Source organism: Gavialis gangeticus, unplaced genomic scaffold (assembly GCF_001723915.1).
Source record: "Gavialis gangeticus isolate Ggan-Ray unplaced genomic scaffold, GavGan_comp1, whole genome shotgun sequence".
Lineage (NCBI taxonomy): Eukaryota > Metazoa > Chordata > Crocodylia > Gavialidae > Gavialis > Gavialis gangeticus.
In genome coordinates this window covers 35041750-35058561 of record NW_017729006.1, presented here as the reverse complement: position 1 = coordinate 35058561, position 16812 = coordinate 35041750, and the positions used below count along the sequence as shown (strand labels likewise).

At 40.0% G+C, this 16812-nt stretch overlaps 1 protein-coding gene across 1 annotated transcript in view; it reads left to right on the top strand.

The window, feature by feature from the left end:
- EGFR (epidermal growth factor receptor) overlaps positions 1–15004 on the top strand; it is a 319504-nt gene extending 304500 nt beyond the window's left edge. Inside the window, exons 23-28 of the mRNA XM_019509106.1 lie at positions 740–886; positions 3792–3889; positions 5581–5748; positions 5860–5907; positions 6028–6133; positions 6979–15004. Of these exons, the coding sequence (XP_019364651.1) occupies positions 740–886; positions 3792–3889; positions 5581–5748; positions 5860–5907; positions 6028–6133; positions 6979–7355 (944 nt within the window). The 3' untranslated portion in view covers positions 7356–15004. The remainder of the gene's footprint in view (positions 1–739; positions 887–3791; positions 3890–5580; positions 5749–5859; positions 5908–6027; positions 6134–6978) is intronic.
- The last annotated feature ends 1808 nt before the right edge of the window (positions 15005–16812 follow it).

Genomic DNA, 16812 nt, shown 5'->3' with positions numbered 1-16812 from the left:
TCTTAAACACCATTCTCCCTTTATGTAGGAAGATACAGTAGCTGCTTTTATGGAGATCATATCTGATAATTCAGCATATATAGTATACTTCCGGGCATTGGCCAACCTCTAATGAAGAGCAGCTAGGAAGAATCTTGTCTTGGAGGCAGCTCTTTCCTTAGATGCCATTCTAGGGTATCCTGAAACTTTTTGAGAAGCATTTAGTATGGATCACTCTGGGAAGATGGAAATATTAGAAGGACTCCAGGACTGACCCTGTGTGGCCTTTCCTCTGTCCTTATTAACTCATTTACACATTTACTTCCCATTCCAAATTCTGCTTCAGGTCCCAATCAAATGAACCACAGCTGGAAAAAAAATCAGGGACTAATTGATGTGCTAGAATATAATATCTGGAAGTAGTTAATTTAGTATATTTTCAAACAAAAGGCAATTTTGTTTTTTTTCCAAAGAGATTATTTGATGCAAAACCTTAAATTGTTATTTAGCTTTTTTTTGTCAAAATGAATCACTTTAAAATATCGATATCTATGAGATGGAACATTCCCACTCTCTCGGAACTGATGACAAATGTATAATCTGTGAGTGCCCCTTTAGAGAGCCGCACCAGCTGTCAAGATGAATGCCTCCATTCTCCCATTCTGTTCCTACACCAGATAAATGAGTTCCACTCTGGGAACATCATGATTTCTAGCCTACCTGATATGCTTTTATCACTGTCCTTTCTTCTGCCCTACAGGTGTCACAGTCTGGGAATTAATGACATTTGGATCAAAGCCTTATGATGGGATTCCAGCCAGTGAAATTTCATCCATCTTGGAGAAGGGCGAGCGTTTGCCTCAGCCTCCAATCTGTACCATTGATGTGTATATGATCATGGTCAAATGTGAGTTCAGTTCTTATACATGCATGTATAACCCATAGGAATAAGAAAGAAGGTGGTTACAGTTTATGATATGTTTGCAGAATGCTTTTTTCATGTGGCTCACCTGAAAGTATAGCCTTGCATTGTAGGAAAAGAACGGTGTCCCTGTAATATGTTCAGCTATCGCATGCTACCTACTATGTTACACTGCTGCTATCACAGCTGCTACAATGCAACTTCATGATTCTGTAGCAACATCAATATAGCAGAACTGCTGCAAGTTTCATCATGCTTCATCCTGGGTCAAAAATAGGGTGATTTAGTTAACTTGTGTTGCTGCAGGCTCCTGCAACACTCACACCACCACTTTTACAGATGTTTGCCCATACACTGACATTGTTTCCACCCATGAGTCGCAGAGTATGTTTGAGGACATTCAGAAGCTGCCCACTAGATGGCATTTAAACACTTTAATAATCAAGCAAAATGCACAAATTCCTGAGAGTGACTAGCTTTTTCTTTGAATTAAAGTTTACTGCTCAGTTGGTTAGAGCATGATGCTAATAACACCAAGGTTGCAGATTTAATCCCCAGTTGGACTAGATGATCTCTTGAGGTCCCTTCCAGCCTACTCCTCTGAGATCTTTGATCTATAATCTAACATTATGACTCATCCACAAAGGAGCAGCCTGCTCAAATGAGCATCTGATTTATCTAATAGAGAAACTAAAATTATTGCTTAATTTTATAGCCTCCCCTAATGCATGACAGTAAAACATTTCTATAACTGCCATGCAGAAAAAGCCCTGGCAGTGATAGCTTAATCCCAGGACTTCAAATTATGCTAGTTCTACAAAAATTAAACTTAGTAAAGATAATCCAGGTGAATAAAAATAAAGATTTCAAACACAATTTTTGAAGTAAGTTATCAGCCAAGTAAAATTAATGTTTCTAATGAAATCTAGACATACCAAAGGGTTCAACTCTGTTCCCAACAAAAGCAACTAATAGCCAAACTGTTCTCTTTTAAAACACAAGCTCAATGTCACCTTTTCCTAGAAGCACCTAAAATCTATAAGCACTTTATCAACACTAAAATTCCCCATGATTCTCATTCTACTTCTGTGTATACCCGTCTTAGTCTTAACTAGTTTGAGCAGAAGGTCATTTTGTCTCATGCCTAGTATTTGAATCCATGTACAACCAGGCCTTCTCTGTCTGTCTGTCTCACCTGAGTGAAACAGTGTAGAAGGCATTTTTAGGACATGCTTTATAGACCACTCTCCTCAAAGTGCTGCGGCAACCTCCTTTTCCTTTAAAACATGGTAGTGGTATTCATCTCAAAGTGTCTCAAAGAAAGTTCAAGTCCTTCCTTTGCCAGAAGGGTTTCTGACTTGCATCTTCACCTCTCTGGGGGAAGTGCCCTAATCACAATGGCATGAATGACTGGTGCCTCCTGAGACGGGGTGCGCCATGGTGGCGAGCAAGGACCACCCGCAGATGCTGGTAATGGTGCAAGCGGCAGTGAGCAGGGACCACCCTCAGACGCGGTGGCGGGGAGGTGTTGGTGAGCAACGGCGGAATCAGCAACAAGTGGGGGGCGAGCAGTGACTGCCTGCAGAAGCCGGCATCGGCCAATCTCAGTGGGGCACGTGCTCCCCCACGCGTTGCCTATACACAATGGTATATGCTGTTTGGGAGACAGGCACCCTCCAATTGAAGCTATGCCACTTTGCCTAAAAGAAAATTCATTGAATCAGAGGGAGAACAAGAGGGAATGTGGCTATCTAGCTTAGTGGCTGGGGCACACACCTGTAAAAGAAGGGAGTCGGGAGTTCCAGTCCCTGCTCAGAAAGTGTTTCTGTATTTTTATCCTATGACTGCTTTATGTGAAATACATAACTACTCCTTGGAATTGATAACCTGCTCCCTTTCCTGCTTGCTGGATTTTGTGGATGCTGTTTGGAAGTACCTGGGCATTGTTCAGAGAGCATAAGCAACTTCTCCCTCCAAAATGATGTTTTGTTCAGAAATTCAGCTTTTTTAATTTTAGAAAAAAGTTAAAGGGATCCCCAAAATGATTTTTTTTAACACATGGAATAAAATTGTTTTATTGGACCAAAACAAAATATTTTTGGTGTTTTTGTTTCAGCTAGAGCAAAAATATTTTCAGGCTGAACTAAAAAAACTTTTTTCAGTTTGGCCAGCAAACCGAGAAATCAGTTTCCACACAGTTTTGCTTCTGCAGCCCTGTCCAGAGCATTTGCATGAAATCTGCACTTCTATAAATCAGAGCCGAATTGAACCAATAGTGAGGAAGGGAGGAACCTGCCTGACCCCCATTGTGGATCTGAAATTGAAATAGCTTTCATGGTTCCTAGTGTGTGGGGTGAGGAGCACTGGGGATTTGCATGGCATCGGATTCCCTGCCTGTCCTCAGTCACCTGTACACCATTCCCTTTCCTGCCCTGCTAGCTGCTTTGGGCTCTCCTCTTTACTTTGGTGTAGGGGCCTAGATTTCCCTCTGATCAATGTTTATGGAGCCTCTGGATCCAGTGGTGTGTTAGCAAGCCTGCACACTTGAGACAAAATTTGGACTTGGTGGCTCTCAGAGATGTTCTTGGCCCTTAAAGAGAGCAAAGTTAAAGGAGGTTTCTCCCAGCAGGTCAAAGCTATGCAAGCAATATTTCTACAATATCTGTTATTTATTTGGTTTTAAGGATGAGTCAGGGGTGTTGTTCTGAAATGCCAGGAACAAAGGGGGAAAAAAAGGCTGATGTAAATCAACTCCCTCATTGTCATGGCTTGATGAAACTTCTTCCCAGGTCACAGACACCATACAGTTCCTTGCCCATTAAAAATTCTCCCCTGTTTTGGTTTCTGAGGTAATGTTATTTGTGTGTTGTTTCCCATGTCATCCTCTTAGGCTGGATGATTGATGCTGACAGCCGCCCCAAGTTTCGGGAGCTGATTGCCGAGTTCTCCAAAATGGCTCGAGACCCGCAGCGTTATCTTGTTATACAGGTATTGATTACGCATAGAACAGAGCTGCTTTTCCAAAGGAACCAGGATTTCTAATAGCCATTTGGAAGGACATTCGTGTGTAATAACAGGAAATGTAAAATGATAATAATACATGGGGTGCTTAGAGATAAACATATCGAAAATCCTCTGATTCCTTGACCAAATATGAAAAGAAGCCAGACCAAGTGAACTCAGCAATCCATGTTCATGATAGTCTTTTGCATAAAGAAAGCTACAACACCATATTGATTTGTTCTGCCTACTTGACTAGTCTGTTTCCAAGATATTGCAATAAAATCTTAAGTTTATTAGTATTCACTTAAAAGGACAGAGTAAATATGGCGGTGATAGGAAAGAATCTAAAAATGTCCAAGTATTCCATCTTCCTTAGAATCAGCAGAAGTAGACCTATTAAGCCATTTAGTCTGGTGGTGCTCAGGCTTTCAACCCGATGGGCTAGTTAAGTGGCATGGGGCCAGTCTGCGGGTTAGATTGGACCCTGCATGCTAGGATCGGGTGCGCAGGGCAACACGGAGCCCCAGAGACATATCTGTGTGGAGCTCCACAGGCTGGATGACAGTGGTGCCAGGGACTAGATCTGGCCCAGAGCTGGGGGTTGAGCAACCTTAGCCCATTCTTCTGTCAGTGCAGTGTTGCTCCATGCTATATGTTTGCTGATGTTTGATATTCAAAGAGAAACTGCTTCAGACAACATCAGCAGTCACAGTAGAGACCTCAAATAGTCTCTGCATTTGGTATAAGAAAAAAAAACACCAGAGCAGACTTCTTAACATGTTCTGTGGAATTACTAAGAAATGTCACAAAATTTGTTATTTGCTAACATCACAACAAGATTGAAAAATGCACTGTGAGGTGCTTTGCTCACAACCATACTTTAAGTTGTGCTTTACTGGAACTTGTCAGAACTAGAAATACTTACTTGGACCTGCATATGTGTTTTCAGAACTAATAATTTTTTTCCAAGAATATATTCCTGTCCAAGATTATGATAATCCCTGTTGCAATCCTGAGAAGAGGGTAGATTTTGAAGGTTTTTAAAGGTTTTTATAAAATAGATATTCTAGATGAAAAACTTAAGGTCCAAACTCCCTGAATAATCTAGATCAGTGGTCACCAACCAGTGGTTCTCAATCCACCGGTAGATCTCAGAGCCTCTTGGAGTAGATCCAAGGCTGGGGTCAGGGGCTGAGTGCTCGTGTGCATGCTCACACCCCAGCTTAGCGGGTCAGTCCATGGGGGAGGGAAGGGGCAGGGGCTAGATCAAGGCCCCTGTGGTGAGGGACAGTGCTGCAGAGGCAGGAGCAGGGGTAAATTGAGTGGAGTCCTGGCCAGGTGAGAATCACCTGCTGGGGAGGCATGCCCCCAAATAATTTTTTCTCCCTCTGCCTCAATCTGCTCCACCTTCCCTCCCCACAGACTTAACTGGGGCAGGTGGTGGTGGTGCACGGTAGATCTTGGGTTGCTTTTAAATGCCAAAGGTGATTTCCTACTTAAAAAAAATAGGAGACCACTGATATAGATAAATCTGGATAAACAGATGCCAGTTTTGCAGCATCTGCTAAGAGCATGCTTTTTTACCAAGGGGTAGGGAAGGGGAGGGGGCTGCTCAGTTATGGAACAACTTTATAAAGGTGTCCAGGATACTACTCACACTCTGGTTTATTTGGCAGGGAGATGAAAGAATGCACTTGCCAAGTCCTACAGATTCTAAGTTTTATCGCACCTTGATGGAAGAGGAGGACATGGAAGATGTTGTTGATGCAGATGAGTACCTCATTCCACAGCAGGGATTCTTCAACAGCCCTTCAATATCCCGGGCTCCCCTCTTGAGCTCATTGGTATGAAACATCTTGTCCATGCACATAAACCAAACTTTTTAGAATTAGTATTGCCAAAATGGTAAAACAATTTTCTCTCTCAAAATAATTTTCTTTCCTTCTTATTTCTAGAGTACCACCAGCAACAATTCAACCACAACCTGCATTGATAGAAATGGGGTAAGTGTGAGCCCACTTTTTACCTCCTTCCCCTCTTCTGTATCCAGGCCCCTTCAGACCAACCCTTGTGAAATAATATCCATTCAATCTTTGTTTTCTTATCCCATACTACTTAACTAGCAAGGGCATCCAGTGAAGGAAGACAGCTTTGTCCAGCGGTACAGTTCAGACCCAACCGGCATTTTCTTGGACAAGAGCATAGATGATGGCTTCCTGGCTGCCCCTGGTGAGTGCATCTGTTGGGCTTTGCATCCTCAGGTTTTATTGGCAAGCAATGTAATTCACAAGGAGGTCATCTGCCTCTCTCTATTATTCAGCATCCTTAAGAATCCCCACTTTTTCCACTTTTTTCCTCGACCTTTTCTCATAGCTTCTGACCATTTACCTAATGCTTCCACCAATCTGATTACTATTTCTTATTGTAGGTGTGCTCTCTGTATGCATGCAATAAGATTTTCTGCTAATGATGCATTTCAGAAAACCTCTTCTAAGAACCATTTTTTTTCCCATTCCTAACTGTTTTTATTGTAGGAGCTTTGCATTGATGGTAATTTTACTACTTTCAAAGCAGAAATGAGTGCAAGCAGAACCAATGGGACAATGGGATAGAGTAGGGTTGTGTATGCAGAGTTTCATATGTACTTATATAATTGGCAGGAATCTGAAATGGTTGACTTCAAAAGAGGAGTATGGTGTTGCATGTTGATCCTTTAGTAGAACTATATATTTGCATTATAAAACCTGCAGTGTGAGAGAGCAGGTTCTTCCAACAAAACTTCCCAGCTAAAATATCAGAACAATACCAGGGACCAAGCCACACATACATCACTATAATCAGCAGCTAAATCCATGAAGTTACCCTCAAATTTCATTCTCCAAGCCCTTGAGTAGTGCTGTTTAATGGAACTTCCTGCATTTGGCTCTATTTTAGAATCTTGATGAAAATCTCGAGGGACTTCATAGGCTGTCACCTAAAAAGATTATGTTTTGACATGATTAAAACTATATGTCAAGCCATTGGAATGACTGTTATTTATGTCTTCATTTTCTTCCTCTCTCTTTTCATTTCAGAATATGTAAATCAGTCGATCCCGCAAAAAGCAACTGCCTCTGTGGTACAGAATCCAATCTACAACAACTTATTGCTCCCAGCAAATTCAAAGCCCTCTACAGACTCCAGATGTCAGAATTCCCACAGCACAGCAGTGGACAACCCAGAATATCTCAACACAAACCAGTCTCCTTTTGCCAAAACGATTTTTGAGAGCTCCCCTTATTGGGACCAAACTGCCAATCGCCAGATAAATCTGGACAACCCTGACTACCAGCAGGACTTTTTACCTAAGGAAACAAAGCCTAATGGCCTGTTTAAAGTTCCTGCAGCAGAAAATCCTGACTACTTAAGGGTAGCAACACCAAAAAGTGAATATATTGAAGCCTCAGCATGACCACAGAGAATCCCTTCTTGCAGTAATAAGAATGGAAATCCAGGTGAATACTTTGACTGTTGCAAGATATGAACAGGTAGAACAGCATCCACAATGCACGCTTTTTCCTTTCGAGCATGTGGGCTGAGTTCACCAAACTCATTTTACAGCATAAGGTGGGCCTTTCCTTGCCCATTTCCATACGTAACTTAGGCACATACCATCCACTTGTATGCATGTTGGGAGAAAGCAAAGACTTCTGCAAATAAGAAATTACAGGTACATTCCTTTTGTTTTCAAATGGTAGCATTATAAAAAGCCATTTGGGGATGAATGTTAAGAGCTGTCCTCATTGTAAAGTTGAATTCCTTTCTACAGTGCACATTTTTTTGTAAACTTTTCTGTCAGGAGTTTTTTGGATCTCTGAGAAGATCACAAGCTTGTACTGTTGGACGGTTGTGTGACCTTCAGATAGCCAGAAAAGGAAAAGAGCAAGACATTATTTAATACTGTAAGAAGAGTTTTGCAAAGCTTTTGGAACATCAGTAGTTGTTCCAAGTAATTGCACCTTGGATATTGGCTCCATTTCCTGCTTCTTCATACAACCAGGGAGAAGAAAACATCTGGGAGAACTGGGGAGATTCTGCTCAGTAAGGTGTTTTTTAATGGAACAGGTTGGATGGCAGCCCACATTCCCTACTGACCACTACTGTTGAAAACCAACAGGGAGAACTCAGCACATAGAAGAGTTGCTTATTAAGTGCTTGCTAGGTTATTGTCTGTAAGGTGAATACCATGCTTTCAGTCTGTTCCATTGTTTAGCTCTAGACTTGTCAAACATTACACTTTTTAAATGAGACTTTTAAAGATGTTGCTGAAACTGAAAAATGAAGAACCAAATTCCCTTCAACTCAACCTTTATTGGGCAAACCTGCTAAATGTCAAGGAAATGCAAAAAGTTTGTAAGTGGAATCAAAAGCAAGACAGCAAGTGATTAGAATACAAATGGGCAAAATTTAAACTTGGCATGGACAAAAATGCAAAAAATTTGGCCCAGGAAATAAGTTGTTTTTTTTTTTTAAATAGCTCAAACAATTAATCCTTTTCTTGTAAAAATAAATTGGTAAAGAAAGGATTTAAAAATGCATGAGCATTATTATTTAATTATGTAGTTATTAAATTGTTTATTATTATTATTATTATTATTTAAAAAATAACCCCATTGCAGAGGAAAGCCATAGCTGAGGCACAACAGGGGAACAGTTTGTCACTTAGTTATCTACTGTGTTAAGCTCTCCCTGTCCTGGGATTGGAAGGAATCGGAGAAACAACAAGAGTATAACTCAAAACATGAATAGATTTGATCCATTTGACTCTTCTGCCATGTAAGGCTAGAGAAAATTCTAAAGGAGTCTATGCCTCCTTTGATAATCCCAGCATGAATGTCTGATGGTCACAGTGGAATAGTCAGTCATTCCAGGTAAATATTTGTCTTGATAAGAAAAATATACCTTATATTGATTTTTGTATATAAAACTTACTATACCAGAAGCTACCTAGATTGCCAGAAGCTTCTTTGATTGTGTGTAGGCTGGGAGGGAGAACTACTTCCAGAACTACTGGAAACTTGTCAGTATTTTTTGTTAATGTTTTTCCGTATCTTGTTTGAAAGGAGTAGGGAAAAATAATACTGAAAGCACCCATTCCAAGAATAATAGTAATAACGAGACATCTCCCACCTTATTTGGAAAGTGATACAACCGGCTGCAATACTGTTGGTATGTAAAACTAGGAAACTGTCAAAATATACCATGAATATAAATTGAATTATCCTGTTTTGTAGAATACTGAAGTGTAGCTTCGCACTGATAACCTGCACAGATGCAGTAAAGTGTCGAGAACAATCCAGAATCTGGTGCAAGAAAGGAAATATGGTTGACAGTCATGTGTTGTCCTATCCTTAGGTATATCCCTCTCACAATGACTGAATCCCAGTCAGAGCCTTATAGGGAATGCAATGTCTCACTTTGATTCTTATCTCATTTTATTTAAAGCATTAAATAAAATTCTGCTCTCCAATACAAATTTACACTTGTATATCTGAGAACAAAATTCAGTGAATTGTGTTGTGAAAATGCAATAGATGCATGTTACAAGACATTTTCTTTTTTCATTAACAGTCTCATAGGGTAAGGATAGATGTGCATAAAAGATTGTAACAGAAGCCATAAACAGTTAATTAGCATGGTAAATCTATTGCATCTCCCAACAATATAGCATAATACAATATTATGTATTTCATTATAGAGTCTTTAGTATACCACAGAAGGATTAAGGGTTAAAAATGTTATTTAAAAACAATACACACTTAAGATGTAGCACGATTTTAGCAGCGTTATGTAGCATGGAAACTATTTAATACAGGTTAACCTCCCTGTACTTTTAAACAAGGGTTTTATAACATAGCTACCTTTAAATCTGAGTCATGTAACTCTGTTTATTCAGAGAGTTTCAGAAATTTAAAGTTGAGTTGTTCTTCTTTTTTCTTTATATTCTTTTTAATCAGAAACTCGATATATATGTGCTACCTTCTCATGCAGATATTCTCTCTAGTTTATGAACTATCAACCTATGTCCTGACTCCAAGCTTACAAACTAGCAGTATTTTAAAACAATGTTAATAAATAAACATCAAATAAGCCATGATTTTTCTAATAGGCAGCTCATCGCTTACTTGATGCTTACAAATGCATGTGACACAGCACTGGGTGCATCAGGTCGCATGCGAAGCAGACTTAATTAATCGAGTCTGCTCCGACATGCTAGATCTTCATGCCCCCCTCCCTTCCTTGCTATGCTGGATACCCAGACACCCCTGCTACTGCACACCCCTACTATTGCTCCCGGTGCCTCCCCACTGCAAACCATGCTCCCATGTCCCAACTTGTCATTAGCTTTCCAGCTGTGAGCTTCCCCACTCCACCAAGGCACTCAGGCTTGCTGGGCTACAGACTCCCCCAGCACTGACAGCTCTGCTGTGCCACCTTTCCCCCTTGGGCAGGGGCAAAAGCAATCAGGAGAGGCTGGAGAGCAGGATCCTGGACACCTCAGCTACTGTTGTAGCTGGAGCAATGGGGCGAGCAGCAGCCAGGTAGTATCGGGGGGGTGCAATTTAACCCCTTGTGGGCCAGCAGTTAGACAGCTCCATATGAAACTATTTCCAATGCTATTTAAGAATATTATTGTAAATAAATGGTGTAAATGATCTGTTTGTTGTACTTCAGCCCAACAGTGATGCCAAGCAGGGATCCTGCTTAGAACCGTAGGTAACTGAAAGAATAAAACGTGGCTACATGCCCACTTCACAGTTACGGGATTTTGCTAGATGTGCTATTCTGTGAACTCAGGCCACTAGAGGGCAACAATAAGCTTAAATCCCCGAGTGCTGGTAAAGGAGAATGTTTTTACACTATTTAATATGGAAGGACTTCCTGATTTTGATGAGTTGGCAATGATATTGAATTGCAAGATTAGCAGAAAAGAAGCACCCCTTGTGTAAAGGTTTATTATAAATAAAACATTTTCTAAATACTAGAATTTTAGAGACCAAAGCAACTTTAAGAGGTCTTGTATTGCCTGTTAACAAGAAAAAATTGCCTAAACTATGAGATCCTGCAGACCACAACAGATTTTGTAGAATTCCACGTCAGAAGTGTTTGAAGTATATTGGTGACGATGTTTTTCAATGTAGGGAGGAATGCTGCTGGTGAAGAGTATATGTACTTGATATTTCACAACCTGTAACAATTCAACTATTTTAAAAAATAATTTCACAGTAAAACCCTACACACACAGATCATTACAAATTCTGATCAACTGCAGAATGCCAAGTAATCCAAGATGAAGTCATAATCTTCACATCAGTTTAGTCTTGTTCAGCGTTTTTGCACACTGCCCAGCTTAGATTGGCTTGAAATTGCTTTGTTTGAACTAGGAGAGTTGGGTTGGGAAATGTAGTTAAAGTGAATTCACTGCCAAGTTTGATGCCTTAGGCTACAAACAGACATCGCATTTATCCCAGGATAAATCCTAAAACAGTTTACTAGCTAAGAAGTACTAACGGTTTATCCAAGGATATTGCAGAGTACATGCTGGGATTACATCAAATGGTAGAAAAGCAGTGCTGCATTCAGCCAGTCAGTAAACTGTGATCAGAAGGACAGCACGTACATGCCAATCCTGGGATATGAGTCAAACAAGTTGAGCACTTCATATTGGAGAGTACCTGAGATATCTTGAGTCTGAGCGTGACTCACAACTGTCAGCAAGACATTTTGCATTTCCTGACAAGCATGCATTTTTCAGAGTAAAGTTCAACATCTGCTATAGCACACAAGCTGCTACCTCTTCAATGTCAGTGGTTAAAACTGCTCTAGCTTTTTTCTTTTTTCTTTTACATTTCTCTGTGAGAACATTTTAATTGAGACAAAGTAATCATGTGTATTTGTATTCCCCCTTCTTATTGAAAATGTACACTAATGAAACCTTAAACTCTGTATAATAACACTGCCAAGCATGACATGTTTTATAGTGCTGTTAGATCACCACTAAACCAGACTTTTTGTACTGAAATCCCTGTTTTCTACCTTTGTTTCCTCATCGTGTTTGGTTTCTTCTGCGCTCAAACTTACAACTTGTTAAGAAGACTTTAAAAAAAAAGAAATAGAGAAAAAAATAATTTATATAAAAGAAAAACAAGACATATTTTAATAGCTTTTTAAACAGGCTGCATTTAGGACCAAAGATATAATGTCTTATTTTATTGCTTTAAATGAACTGACTGTAAATTCCACAACATCTTATCTAGGAGAGTGGGGAAGAACAGGTCCCTGGCGCTAGCCCTGCCACACAATATGCAGGAAGTTCTGCTACAAGGTGTGGGTCTCAGCATGAAAAAAGACTTGCCATACAAATGCAGTCTGGAGAATTGGGACTATGTAGGACTTGTGCCAAATCTGGAGCCTTGACTCAATTTTGTCTCAAAAAAAATCTACTCAGAAGAAGAAGAAAAACTTTCATTGAATTTAATGGGATGTTTGTCCAATTAAGGACTTGAGTGAAAAATGAATAAAGTCGGCTTTGGCTCAGTGTCAGGCAAAATATAGATTTGCAGAGGGTGAGTGATTTACATCACTGCTTTTTAGGTATGTGGGCAGACAATAAGACTAGAGACTCGCAAGCATGTTTTTGGCTAAATATTAATTATGGGGGAGCTCAAAACATGAACGTTTCATGAGAAACGTCTGTTTCCCTGCCATTCCTTCTGCCTGCTTTGGATGCTGTACACAATTTGAGGGCTCCTACTTCTCATTAACCCTATGGACTCAGAATTATAGTTGGAATTTTCTATTAATATTAATGGCAGTCAGTGCACATATATCCTTTATCCACCTAAATGGAAATTGGTACTTGCATGGTTCAGAAGGCTGGAATATTCTTAGGCTCTGATACAGTCAATGCACAGCAATCACTCAGCAATATCTTAATTAAGGAAAAATGTTTTTTAAGACATAAAAAGAGTATCTGGAACATGGCTGCCCAAAACCACATAATATATTGAGCCAAATCTCAGTCCAACTAAAGCCAATGAAGAAATGCCTTAAGCCAGACTGCGGTCCTTTATGTTTTGCTGTTTTCTACATCTTGCCCTTACCCTTTTCTAACTTCATGGTGGTAAAAGAAGGGCAAGGGGGCATGGATATGGGCGTGACACAGAGGAAACTATGCCACCTCATTGTAACGCCTCTCTACTAGTTTCATGAGGGATTTATCTACATGTAGCAATCAGTGTAACCATCTTAACCCTCCCAGTTGTCCTGGAGTTTGCCCAAAACATCCTTTTAATATTTTATAATCAATCTGAAGGGTAGAGATTTTCCAAAGCCATCAGTGTTGCTTTGGCAGTTTGTGAAAGGGGTTGTGTGAAACCGAGAGGCCTGTGATAGCTGGGGCTTATGTTCCTAATTCTGTACCCACTGAAATCAGTAGGAGTTTTAGCACTGTGTTTGTACTGCATCGAAGCACAATGAAACTAATGTTAAATGGTTTTGAAAATCCTTCCTTCCCACTACACATAGAGATCCTATGGATCCAATGCCCATTTTAAGCTGGTCTTTAATAATGCAATCAACTGAGCGTGAGGAATAATGTCTTGGTTTTAACGTACTCTTAAGCAATATCTCTATGGGTATAGATGGTACCTTTTCATAATTGTAAAAGTTTTCCAACTATGGAAGCATTGTTTGTACAAATAAACACTGTCTTTTTATATGGTTTCATGATTTATACTATTGATTAAAGATTGTTTGTATATTGAGCGATAAAAATAAGGTGTATATTATTCTTTTAAATTGTTTTTAATTTTTGAAGTGCATTTATTGTAATATACTGTTGCATTGTGGGGATCATGTTGGCTGGTTTGTAGGGTAATTATCTGTGGATGAGCTAACAGTAAAGGTTCTTTACTGATAGACTTTGAAATGTAAAATGGTGTCACCATGGGGATTTATCCAGAGCCTAGTGAAGCTGATAACATAAGGTATCTACTCTCCCTCTAGTAGTTTTTAGCTCCCCTTCTGCCCATTTTTTACTATTGGTGTTTCATAGTGTGAGATATGATACCAGCTACTGTAGATGCAATAAGAAACCCCAGCTGATGTTTATCAAGGTGTTGGTGAAATGTACCCTCCTGAAATGGAGAGCCATATCTCACTTTAATTTACCACAAGCATAGATACCAAATCAAAGCAACCCCTTGCTTTTAAGTTCTTAGGTATTTTACTGTTGGCCATTTAGAAGTTAGGTGCAATTGTGAGTTGTACAACAGAAGTGTAAGGTGAGGGGGTATAAATATATTTAAGAAAACCACAATCATTAAAAGACTTCTGTACATGGGGGATTAAATAAGAAAATGAAGAAAAAGAAAGTAAAGAAAATAAAATGTAGAACCTACCACACTGAGCAAGAGAATAATGGGTCGTGTGTAACAAAGCAATGAAATCTGTATGGTAATACAGTAAGGAGAAGATGTGCCTGTCAGTGAAATAATGGGAACACTAGGATTGCAAAAATAATGGGAAATGCTGTCAACTAATCCTGTACAAGGAAGCCCCAGGGTCTTCTATATACGTGGCATAAAACAATCCAAGATGTGTAAATCTCCCTTGAGTGTAAAAAGTTGCACAGAAGGATCAAAGGAAGCACATAGTCCTAAATGTAATGGAGATTTCCATCAGGTTTAGAAAAGGGAGCAAAAGCTATTCTGTAATCCTTTAAAAGGAAAATACCTTTTTGTTGCAGAGATGGTAAAGAACAGCTAATTTGGAACTGGGATCATGAAGCACAAGATCAGCCTGGATAAGTCCCCTTTCAAATGACTTGTAATTTAAAAAAATTTTTTTTTGCTTTATACGTAAATTTTGTACACAGGAAAAAGCCACTACAGCACCTCAACATTATTTTCTTTTCATCTGATTCCTTCCAATACTGCATGTGGAACCACCTTGACATATTTTATGCAGAAACTGTCTAGTCTTAAAACACCTATTACGGAAATGTCTAATGCACATTAATGCATGATATTTTTATTTTAATAAAATTAATTGAATATACTTTTGTTGTGTGAGATTTTTCCCTTCTAGGCTACATCCAGACCAGCATGTATGTGGCACCACAGACCATGCATGCAGGCATTCCCCACACTGCTACTTTGCAATGCAGGGGGAGAGGGGTTGACCCTGGGAGGTCCAAAAAAAAAAAAAGGGTGGCACATGTGGTGGCAGCATGCACCATCCAAAGCTGGAGCCATACTCCAGCTGCTGGCCAGGCTTCCTGCTGCAGGCGTGCCATGGCTGCAGCTCCCGGAGGTCCCCTGGACACCAGATAAGGCTGCTGGGGCCAGCACAGTTGCCTGGGATAACCTGCACACAAGGTGTGCCACTGCTACTTGTCACTGGGGACACACTTTCCCACTCATGTGGATGCACCCATAGAGTTGAGAAGTTTTGGCTTGAAGGAGGAATTTCAGTATATTCCAGTTTTCTCCCTATGTTATAACAATGCAGCTGGACTTTATAGCACTTCATGAGAAGAGAACGGAACAATTTGCAAACATGAATTTATTTTCATTGCTATCCACTGAGGCCGAAAATAGTATTTTCACCATTTAAAAGATGCGCAAGGCGAGGCACATGGGTTGCATGATTTGCCTGTGGTCAGACAAAAAACTGGTGACAGTACAGAGCATACAGTCCACAGCCAAGATACGCAAAAGCAGGAGCCTGCATTTAGCATGCATGGAGAAATAGCTTGATATTCAAACATGTTTCCATTCGGCACATTCCATTGACTTCTGTGACAGCATCAACTAAAGGAAATCTAAAGAATGACAAAAAGTAATGGGAAGGACATGCACTAGTGTTCAAAGTAAACTTGATAAAACACCTAGCATACAGGATAAACTAGCACTAATGTACTGTATTCAGTCTTGGATGCCTTTTCCAACTGATGTTGAACTGAAGATACGAAAGTTGAATCTTCTCGTGTCCTTGCTAACTAAAATTGGGGGTGTCCAAATTTTGGTTCCAACTCATCTCAACTTTTCTCCACCTGTGTAATGGCATTAGTTAGTTCCTTAGTGTAAGAGAGTTCAATAGCACCTATTCTCTCTAACAAATTCAATCTTTCCCTCTCAAAATACATCAGCACATGCAGTTTAGGTTAGCAAAGTTGGACATTAACACATATTTCTTCTTAGTTACCTATCTGTGTCTTGCTTTCATCAGATCTGAGCCAGCTTTCCATGTAGGTGAAGTAAGCAGCCATCTCTTTCAATGGGCTCTCAAGGGCAGCAAATTCCCCAAAATGAAACGTGTATTCTTCATCAGCAATAACTGCTTTTGTTATTGGCTATGTTGGGAAAATTGCTCTTGGACAAAGGCATACCACAGGCAGTACTTTCTATTTGCTTGTGGCAGTTTGTACTTCATTATTTAGCAGTGCCTAGGGTAGCTCAAATGTGTATGTATGCACCATCAGCTAATGGTCTTCGGTGATAGAATAAACCAGGGATTTTCAACCTTTTTGGATCAGTGTTCCCCCCAGCAGCCAGATGTGGAACATGGGGTTGGGGGGAGAGGAGGGCACAACTGGATGCGTACCCCTGATTGACAACCTCTGGAATAAACCGTTATGGCTAAAATAAAAGGTCATAACCAGAGATCCCAGTTTTCCCTGATAAATCACAAGTTCCCTGATAAAAACACGCAAATGATATGATTAAAACCCCAAACTCCATGATTAAAATGAAAGGCCACCATATATATAGGGGTGTGTGTGTGTGTGTGTATATGGGGGGGTGTATATATATATATATATATGGGGGGTGTATATATAGGTGCGTGCGTGTGTGTGTGTGTGT